At 40.7% G+C, this 11,026-nt stretch overlaps 1 protein-coding gene across 3 annotated transcripts in view; it reads left to right on the top strand.

Annotated features, from left to right (window-relative positions):
- The first annotated feature begins 10,745 nt into the window (after positions 1 to 10,745).
- ap3d1 (adaptor related protein complex 3 subunit delta 1) overlaps positions 10,746 to 11,026 on the top strand; it is a 107,349-nt gene continuing 107,068 nt past the window's right edge. For 2 of the 3 annotated variants that reach the window (XM_043721195.2, XM_087976042.1), the window contains exon 1: positions 10,747 to 11,020. In XM_043721195.2, coding sequence (XP_043577130.1) covers positions 10,925 to 11,020 — 96 coding nt within the window. In that variant the 5' untranslated portion in view covers positions 10,747 to 10,924. Of the gene's footprint in view, positions 11,021 to 11,026 lie in introns of all 3 variants that reach the window. The other variant, XM_043721194.2, reaches the window with a different exon arrangement.

Genomic DNA, 11,026 nt, shown 5'->3' with positions numbered 1-11,026 from the left:
ACTATGAGAAATTTGTATCTAGTTTTACTAAAAGCTTACACACAGTAAAAAGCGCAGACTTTGAGACTATCTGTGGGAATTGCCTGTGTTTGTGAAAACGCAGAATTGTAATGTCTTGGCCCATCTCGGAGGTAAGGTATTGGAGCCTTTTGATAAGAGACAATCAAGCACAGATAGACATGAAAAACATTATGCTATAGTGTGATCCTCATATGAAAAGAATATGGTGGGACAAGGAAATTATCCTCACGCACAAAGCTGGGGATGATTGGAGAAATGAAGGTGTAATTTGAATAAGGTTTGCATGGTGGAGAAATGTAGAAAACAAGATAAGAGAAAGGAAGAGGGAGACAGAGAGAGAAACAGAGAAGAGCCGGAAAACCAAGTGTGTCAGGAAGAGAATTCATTATATACTTCCCTGCCAGCAATAAGTAAGTATTTAGTCCACATTAGACTTTATTCACTGACTGAGCGTATTTTTTTAGATTGCTTGAAAACTTGATTTCACATTATATCATTAAAGTAGCTTTATGACTTAACCTTTTGCGAGTTTGTTCCTATAAAATTAAAAGCTCACAAATCCTGAAAATCAAAACTGTGGAATCTTTTGAATTGTTCAGCAGTTCAAATGATCTTATGGCTCATTCATGATTAAATATTCCAAATATTAATTTATAGGATGTTGCATAGTCAGGGAATTCTCTGCACAGAAGGAGGCCATTTGGCTCATTGTGTCTATGCTGGAAAATGTGTTCTCCAGTAATCTAACTTCCAAGCTCTTGATATAAACTCTCACGATCTATCTCTTTCACCTTTCAGGAAAATAGTTCCAAATCCACACCATCTCCTGGTTGTAAAACCAATTCCTCAAATCACCTCTTGTCCCACGATTTACAATAATCAATGCCCATATTTATTCCTATTCACTCGATAGAGTCTTCCCATATCTTAACATCTAAATTAAATCTCCCTTTTGTTCTAAACGAACAATCCAGTTTATTCAAGCTTTCATCATCATTATTATTTTCCAGTTCTGGTAACATCCTTGTAATTCCTTCTGTGCTCTCTCTCATGTGATCACATCCTTCTGAAGTGATCAGAAGTGCACGCGGTATTCTACTTGTGGCCTAGGATATAATAACCTTTCTTTTCATAGTCCTAACATGATTTCTCCCACTCTCATAGTCTATGCCTTGAACAATAAGAGAGTGAAGCCGATATGTCTGCTTAAGCACCTTATTTAACTCCTGCAACATTTGCATCTTGGGGACATCTACTCCACAGTCCTTCTGCTCCCATACATAATTCTTTATCCAAGCATTTATTTAATGCCTTGTCTTATTTGTCTCCCCCAAATGCATTGCCTCACATTTCTCCAGATTGAATGATAAATGTCACTTCTCTGCCAGTCTGACCATTACATTGATATCTACGTCCTCACCCAAATTTTCCCAACACTCCCATCAGCAATGTGGCCATTTTCTGGATGAGCTGAAAATTTCTTAATTATGCCCCTTATCCTTAAAACTATACCATAGAACATGGAATGGCACAGTACAGAAACAGGCCCTTGGCCCACATGTCTATGCCGACCATGTTGCTATTCTAAAGAATCTCATGTGCCTACATATGGTCCACATATCTCTATTCTCCACCTGTTTGTGTGTCTATCTAAATGCCCCTCAAACTTTGCTTTCTTATTTGTTTCTACCACTTCCCCAGCAGTACACTTCAGGCAACTATCAAACTGTATAAACAAAACTTCCTTCACACATCTCCCTTAAATTTTCACCCTCTTATGCTCGAAACATCGAACCCCTGCTTCTCGGATGCTGCTCTGCTTTCCCAGCAACACACTCGTGACTTAAACCTATGCCCCCTAGTATTTGACATTTCCACCCTGGGAAAGAGACTGAATATCCACCTTCTCCATGCCTCTCATAATTTTATATAATCATTGGTACTTACTTCAAAAAGCAAGTGACTTAGTGCAATTCTGGACTTGAAAGTCAGTGCAGTTACTTGGTCATTTCAGCTCTCTGCTTGCTTTTCCAGCTTTCCATCTTTATCAACAGGCACCAATATCTCAGGGCATACTCCATAGGCAGTGGCTGCACGCACATCCATCATTGGATCTTTGTAGCCTCATTGCATCATCATAGCAGATTTTGAATCCACCAGAATGGTTCTGCACTTCAATGGTGCACTTTGGAGCATCATTCAACACTTCATTGGAAAATGGGACTTGTCGCTCCTGATGTTGAGCTACTCCTCACTGGCCACCTCATGCAATTCTCCCAACTTCCTCGCATATCCCTACGTCGCTCAGTGCACGTCAAGTTTCCACCCTTTGTGACTGGAATGCTGTTTCCTGTGGTGTTAGAAGGGGTTCAGTATGGTAATACTTGCCTTTGTGGTAGATATCTATGATTGTTCACAACATTGAGAAGTTCCTCACTGCCAATGTCCAATAGTTTCCCAATTTCCTCACTAATGTTCACATGATTCAATGCCTGGAAAGATTGCACCCGTTATGTTTCGCTCAACAATACTGCAAATTCCTCCACATAATATTTAGTAGTCATCAGTGGTTATCTCATGTAAATTTGTTGCTAAATAAAGATTCCAAATGACTCGAGTTCATTTTGGACCTAATCTTCATATTTAGGTATGGCGCCACTCAACTTCATGACAAAAAATCATGATAAAAAAACAAGGTATATGATAGGCAGACTGCAGCATTAGTTTAAAGATAGCAAAAATGTGTTATCCTGCAATCATAATGACTCATGTTAATTGCATATTAAGACTGGGATAAGTTGGATGCATGTTGAGTATTCGCTGAGGATTCATTTGTGCTTGTCTCAGGGATCAAAGAATTTTCTTTCCAAAGTCTCTATGTAAGACTTCCTTAAGGGCTACGTTTTTGATTTTTAAAGTTTATTCTGCATTCAGAGCTCATTTTCCACTCTTAATGTCTACTTTGTTAGTTGATGCTACCGAGTCATAACATTAACTTCTGTATTTGTGTTGAATTTCATGCAGAATTTTCTTCCTGCGATTGACAACAGTATAAATATCAAGGGTTATGTTACCAACTTTTCCAACTTGTAATTTATAATTGTTTTTGTTAACTTATTGTAAAAAGAGATATCCTACATCTCTGGAGTTTAAATTTGACTTAATTGGTGCAAGATGACTTATTGGGAATGAGTCTTACATCTGCAGTCCCTTTAAAAAATAATTTGAAACAATTAGCAACTCTCCAGCTTTTTTTGGTTTTGTTTAGCTAATTTCAGGTTTCTTTCCCCTCATACTGTCAGAATACTGACTTCCAAAGCTCCAGCTGTGCAACAAGACAAAAAGATACAATTTAGTTCTGCAACTCCAAATTACAACTATCAGATTACGAATGTTTTGATTCACAAATACTTCACATTTCAGTGAATGTTCGAAGCTCATACACCCCCTCACACAATCATCTGCTCTTTAATGAAACATAGCTTGGATAAACCAAAGAAATGTTAACCGTGATTCTTCATAACCATGTTAAAACTGAGCCAAGGTCTTGACAGCATTCATTATAATCTGAATTCTATTGTTGTCAGGCAATTTTAATGATCCATTTAAATGTACAATTCCAAGAGATTGAGTCAGATTTTGGAATTAGGGAAGAATCTGAACTGATTCAACTTTAGTAGATGACCTAAGACATGAATTTCCACCTCAAAATTTGATAACTAAAGGGATTTGAATGAACTTCAAGCATTTTCTCATATAAAGTTTTAAATAAGTATTATTCCTTCAGTTTCAAGACCACACACACACACTATAATCAGCCCCTGTCCCTGCACTGTACATCCTTGTCCAACACTTGAATCTTGGTCCCACTGGCACTGATAACTTGGGCTCTGCTGACACCCCCACTGCCCAGTTGACACTTGTGTACAGCCTCAGTGGACACGCAAATCACCTGTGGCTTCAGCATCAAGGAATAGCCCAGTGATGAACCAGAGTAATTCAAGCAGCTGTGCCAATTGCAGGCTCCCTCCCTCCTGTCTCCTGTACTGGTCTTACAATCATAGATTCTGAATAGTGAGGAGCAGCAACAACAAGAGAGGGAAAGTACAATCAGAGGAGCTGGAGATGCCTCCATGGGAGAGAGAGAGGGCAAAATTTTACAGGGGCCTAAGCAACATGGTCTGTGGTAAGATGTGTGGCAGAATCAGCTAAGAAGCCCACTGAGGCACATCTCAATGGCAGAAGCAACTCCACCCATTTTTTATGTTTATCTGGAGCTGCAAGGTGAGTTTCACAGGACAGAAGAGAGGGAGTCTGCAGTTGGCAGTTACTTATTCATCATTGGGCCATTCCTTGATGCTCAAACAACAGGCAATTTGAGTATCCACTGAGGCAGACACAACAGTTAATTGGGCAGTGGGAGTGACAGCAGAGCCCAAGTGTCAGTGCCAGAGGGAGCAAGGCTCAAATTACAGAGCAGGGTGTACAGTGCGGGGAGATGGGCTGAGTACCATGTGTGTGTGATCTTGAAACTGAGGGAATAATGTTTATTTAAAACTTTACATGAGAAAATTCTTGGAATTCATTCAAATCATTTTTAGCTATCAAAATTTTCAGCTGGAAGCTCGTACTAGGTCATCATCTACGAAATTCTGGATTAGTGGTGCTGGAAGAGCACAGCAGTTCAGGCAGCATCCAAGGAGCAGTTACTGCTCCTCAGATGCTGCCTGAACTGCTGTGCTCTTCCAGCACCACTAATCCAGAATCTGGTTTCCAGCATCTGCAGTCATTGTTTTTACCTATCTACGAAAATTAAGTCATCTCAGATACTTTTGTGATCAAGTTAAGGGGGATTATTCTGGTTAAAATTCTGTTTGTTGGCCCAACATGCCTCCTTAATATTTAGGCCCTATCTTACCAAACTCGCCAACGAAGCTGGACATCAGGAAAACTCAACATTGAAACTAGTTCAGGTACCTGGCATATTCCGCTTACCATTTACTCTGGGCAACTTCCACGTTGCCTACAACCAAACCACAGCCCAGGTGCGATCCAGGGTATGTCAAAGAAGTCTCTGTCATCAAGCAGGATCAAGTCCAAACAGGATAAGCAAATGCATCAGAAACCCAATAAGTTTACCCACAATGATTTGATATGTAACATGTGCAATCTGACCTGCAAATTGAAATTGCTTTAGCATTATATATGAGATACATATTAACCTGGCCAGAGAAAAATCAGATTCCTTACTAAGCACATATCCATCAAAGTGACGGAGAGTCCATCATCAACACTGAACATCATTGCCACAAGCTAGATTATCACTTTACATCGTGTATCTTGCAGTATTGTGCAGGAATTGTACAGAAATAGAAAAATGACATGAATTCTTTGTTTTAAGGTGGCAGATAATAACAACTCTGTCACAATTTAGAACTGAAGATATAAACAATGAAGCAGCTTTCTTTACAGTTAAGCGGTAGTACAAAGTCACCCAATAATTTTCACATGATTAAAGAATTTGTAATTTATTCAGTTTAACATTCATACATAAACACAGACTTTCCTTCATCTGCCTTGATAGGGTTTAAAGGATTTTGAAAATCTGCCACAGACATACATCTTATGCCATTTGAGGTCCAAAGCTAGGATAAGGACTTTAGAGGATTCTGTTCCATAATTACACAAATTTTTGAAAATTCAAGTAATGACTTGTTGACCTCAATCTAGATACTCAGCTTGAACTTAGTTGCATGTCTTAACGAACCCATTATTTAAGATGAGTGTTGCAGGATCAAGAAATCATGGGTGGAATCCACTGTGGTGAGTTGTGGATGAGAATTCCCACAGTCTTCTTCCCTCCAGCCCGAATAATTCCATGAAAGAAAGGCCTGTGGATGATCTTCCCACCCTGTCACGAACAGACACTGTTAAAGGGACAATTATTACTGTTGTGAACGAGATTACAGGAATGCACTATACCTCTATTCACACCACTTCATGTGTTACCATATCAAACCTGCAAATTGTAGCGAAGTCCTGACATAACAATCAATTGTATACTTTTTTTATTTTACAGTAGTCCTGGAATGAAAAGATTCATCAACCAAGTATCTTGAACTGAAGCAAAATTATTGATATATTATGGAACAAAATCAGTTCAATTAAGACACAGAATCAGTTAATACAAACCATTTGTAATGTGAAAAGATAGACATTTTCCCCATTATATAATCCAAAACAAACATACCCACAAACACAATGGGGAAAGTGGATAAATTGGATTTCTTGTTGTAGAGATTCACTGGCCAAAAGGTGCTTTTCTTTTTAATAGGTTGATCTGGATTCCTTGCATGTGTTGTCAAATCACTAATATACAGTTATCTCTGGTGTCTCGACAGACACAGCTTGTTCAGAAATTGCAGCATTATGAAGTTCTCCCAATTGCCCTTCCAGGATAACAATTAGGTTTCATCCTAATCTTATGACAAACATTATTTTTTCAGAAACAGGAGACTCAGAAACAGGACAGTCTTCCTCACAGGCTTTTTGTGGCTGAGTAAATCCAGATACCAAAAGAACACTCCACGGTCCTCACTGTTCAAACAGAAGTGGTCTATCACAATACAAATAGTTTTCACAAGACTTGAGATTCAAAAAAAAACACCTTGTCAATAAAACTTTCATATTATTATATGAAACCCCTAATATTATGGAACAAAATCAGTTCAATTAAGACACAGAATCAGTTAATACAAACCATTTGTAATGTGAAAAGATAGACATTTTCCCCATTATATAATCCAAAACAAACATACCCACAAACACAATGGGGAAAGTGGATAAATTGGATTTCTTGTTGTAGAGATTCACTGGCCAAAAGGTGCTTTTCTTTTTAATAGGTTGATCTGGATTCCTTGCATGTGTTGTCAAATCACTAATATACAGTTATCTCTGGTGTCTCGACAGACACAGCTTGTTCAGAAATTGCAGCATTATGAAGTTCTCCCAATTGCCCTTCCAGGATAACAATTAGGTTTCATCCTAATCTTATGACAAACATTATTTTTTCAGAAACAGGAGACTCAGAAACAGGCCAGTCTTCCTCACAGGCTTTTTGTGGCTGAGTAAATCCAGATACCAAAAGAACACTCCACGGTCCTCACTGTTCAAACAGAAGTGGTCTATCACAATACAAATAGTTTTCACAAGACTTGAGATTCAAAAAAAAACACCTTGTCAATAAAACTTTCAATGGCCAACAGCCTTTCAGATACCTTTTCTTGCAAGTAACTAATCCAGATACCCGCAATGAACATGGAGTATATCTTTTTGCTTCCCATTGAGAAATATAAAGTGTCTTCATAACAATACCCATTTTAGGATCATATCCTGCCACTGCTTGCCTTATCTCAGTGGTGACAGGAGGCACAGCATACATGGAACCCTAAAGGGGTTATTTGCCACCTCCAAGATAGTGAAGGAATCCATTCTTCAAAGGTATTTATAGCGTGGTTAAGGCATCCACATGGAGAAGGGGTGGCCTGCTAACAGTAACTTTCCTACTTTTCCTGCTGAAACCCCACACTCCATAAACTGCCTCCACCATCCTTCACCTGTACCTGGATCCATCAGCAATGCTGTATCTTATGTAGTGGCATACTGGCAGCAGCCATACGTTCCCCAGTGGCATTGCTCAATGTAGAAAGACTGCTAGCCTCTGTCTGGCTGGCAGCTCTCAGTGGGTGGAACTTCCTTGATCTTGGCAGAAGGTTTTCCACTGATCTGTCAAGAGTCTATGATACAGAGTTGAAGAAGGGTTACACCTGAAATCATTGACTTCTCCACCTCCTGATGCTGCCTGGCTTGCTGTGTTCTTCCAGCCTCCTGTATGACTATAGGGCTGCTGTCAACTCTCCAATCAGGGGCCAAGAACCCCATCGCTCTATTAACTCAAGCCCACACATTTGATGAGTGGTTTCCATTTGCATTTACAATTGGCACATATTTGAATGGATGTATTTCCTTCAATGACAGCAAATTAGCATAGGAGAATTCACTGGAGAATTTCTTTCCAAGTGTGCAACACTAAATTTATCACGATGAGCCAGGTCTTTAGAGCTATTGTCTCGTAGTGCCAAGTGTTGACACTTGTCACTAAGCTCAAAGCAAAACGTCCACATAGATTGAACAATTTCTATATCAAAGATTTCACCATTACTGACGTAAATTTCAATTTGACTCCTTGTCAAAGTGATCTCTCATTGTTTAGCAAAATAAACTTAACCAACCAATCACACTAAAATAGTCTTAGGCTGCAAACCAGGAAATAAAATGCACTGATCATCCTTCACCTTTTATAGATTTCCACGGAGTGAAATAGATGTTCAGATCATACACATTTGAAGCTTAAATCACATTTTAAAACTGGAATATGTATTAAAACATAGAATTTTAAATGGACTGGAAATTCTTTTTCGAGAGAAATATGGAATTAGTTTTCCTCAGCCAGAGATTATTCAGCAGTGTTACACCCAGTCACACCTCACCATGGTAACTTTGGGTTAGGGTGGTGGTTAAGAGCAATATTACAGCATAAAAGTTCTTTGTTTGTTCAGTCATTTCAAACTGATTACAGTTTGAGGAAGTTCAACAGTACACCCTGATGAAATGCTTAAAATCACTAACAGCAACATATGTCTCCATATGTGCATAATTGCAAGAGATTACTTTTGTTTTAGAGGAATATCAGTGGCAATTTTCCATCGTCATTGCCAGCACAAAATAGCGAGAGAGTTCAAAAATAGGGGCAGGGATGTCTTGCTGCAACTATACAAGGTATTTGTAAGACTATACCTGGAACATTGTGTGCAGGTCAGGAAGGTCTCCTTATCCGAGGAAGGATATTGTGATTATTGAGCGAGTGCAAAGAACCAGACTGATTCCTGGGACAGAGGGACTGACATACAGTGAGAGATTGGATCTGTTAGGACAATGTTCACAATAGTTTAGAAGAGTGAGGGGGACCTCATCGAAACCCAGAACATTTTAACATAATTAGGGTGCAGGAAGGATATTCTCAGTAACCAGTTCAGAACTAACTGTCTCAGTCTCAGAATAATGGGTAGGCCTTTTAGGATTGAGATCAGAAGAAATTTCTTCACCCAGAGAGTAATGAGTTTGTGGAATTCTCTGCTACAGGAAACTGTTAAAACCAAAGTTAAAATCACACAACACCAGGTTATAGTCCAACAGGTTTATTTGGAAACACACTAGATTTCGGAGCGCCACTCCTTCATCAGGTGGTTGCTTTCACTCCAAAAGCTAGTGTGCTTCCAATTAAACCTGTTGGACTGTAACCTGGTGTTGTGTGATTTCTAAATTTGTACATCCCAGTCCAACACCGGCATCTCCAAATCATGTTAAAACCAAAACACGGAACACTTTTAAGAAAGGGAAAGATATAGCTTTTGCGACCAAAGGGATCAAAGGATATGGGGAGAAAACAAGAACAGCACGATCATATTGCATGGCAAAGCAAGCTTGAAGGGTTATTTTTCATATTTCTATATAAACTGGGCTCAAAAGGAAAAGACCTTAAGATCTGTAAATCAGAGTCTTCAATGTTTTGGGACTGAGGCAGATAGATAGTTGATAAGCCAATGGATAAAAGATTGACGGGTCAGATTGAAATGTGGAATAATCAGATCATCTATGATTTAATTGAAAAGCATAGTCGGCTCGAGTGGCCTACTTCTGTTCCTAATTCGTATCTTCATATTCAACTGACCCAGTTTAATTTGTATGGCCCAACTACAAAATCAGGCTAACACAGGAAACCAGAAAACAATGGTGAGATTTTAAACTTTCTCATCAGGCGTGGGGAAGAGATATGTATCAATAATAGTAATGGGGATACGGTATTGAATAACATTTTACAATCCTGTCAATGCTCTCTAATTACCCCCAACTCTAGGACTCGCCCTGCCCCAGTCCCGCCCCATTCCTGCCTCAACCCCGCCCCCTCCTGCCCCTGCCGTCTACGCCCCGCCCCCTCAAGCCCCGCCCCTTCTATCAAAGCCTCGTTCCCTCCTGTCGCCAGCCGCAGGCACCACCCACACCGTCCTTCCCTGGTTACGTCATAACGCGGCCCACCCCTTTCAAGACTCGGAGATGCCGGTGTTGGACTGGGGTGTGCAAAGTTAAAAATCACACAACACCAGGTTATAGTCCAACAGGTTTAATTGGAAGCACACTAGCTTTCGGAGCGGACCTGATGAAGGAGCATCGCTCCGAAAGCTAGTGTGATTCCAATTAAACCTGCTGGACTATAACCTGGTGTTATGTGATTTTTAACTTTGTACACAGTCCTCGCCCACTGCAAGGCCCCGCCCAGTCTATCAGAGTCCCGTCCTGACCTAGGCCCCGCCCTCTCCCGTCCCAATTTCCGCCTACTGCAGGGCAGACCACACTCACTATATGTCCCGCCCTCTCCTGCCAAAGGCCTGGACCCCTCCGTCACAGGACTCTCAGAATCCATCCCGTGAACTCCACCACAGGCCCCCCCCCCCCCCCCGCAGCATTCCAGGCTCCACCTCCCGTTCCCGCCGCGCCCCCTTTTCTCCCCACCCCACCCCCACAGGCAGTTGGTCACCTGACTCCAGCCCAGCGGCCGCCATTTTCTGTCGCTATCTGTAACCTGTAAGGGGGGGAAAAAAGAGTGCGGAGGCAAGATATCTCATAGTTATCAATGGATGGTTGGCGCCTTACCTTTCCTTTCCACGGTTAAGTACAGATTTAAGAGACAAAAACTGGCATGTTTCGCAGCATTGGTTGTTGCTGAAGGAGCGACGGGTTTGTGCAGCGCTGAAGAGGTTCCCGGAGAAAGCCGACCCGAAGGAACATGGCTCTGAAAATTGTGAAAGGCAGTATTGACCGAATGTTTGACAAGAATTTGCAGGACCTGGTACGTGGCATCCGGAACCACAAGGAAGATGAGGTGAGT

The sequence above is a fragment of the Chiloscyllium plagiosum genome, unplaced genomic scaffold, assembly GCF_037043375.1.
Source record: "Chiloscyllium plagiosum isolate Xiang-an unplaced genomic scaffold, Cpla_swu_hap1 HiC_scaffold_28, whole genome shotgun sequence".
Classification (NCBI taxonomy): Eukaryota; Metazoa; Chordata; class Chondrichthyes; order Orectolobiformes; family Hemiscylliidae; genus Chiloscyllium; species Chiloscyllium plagiosum.
This window is presented reverse-complemented; position numbering and strand designations above follow the sequence as displayed.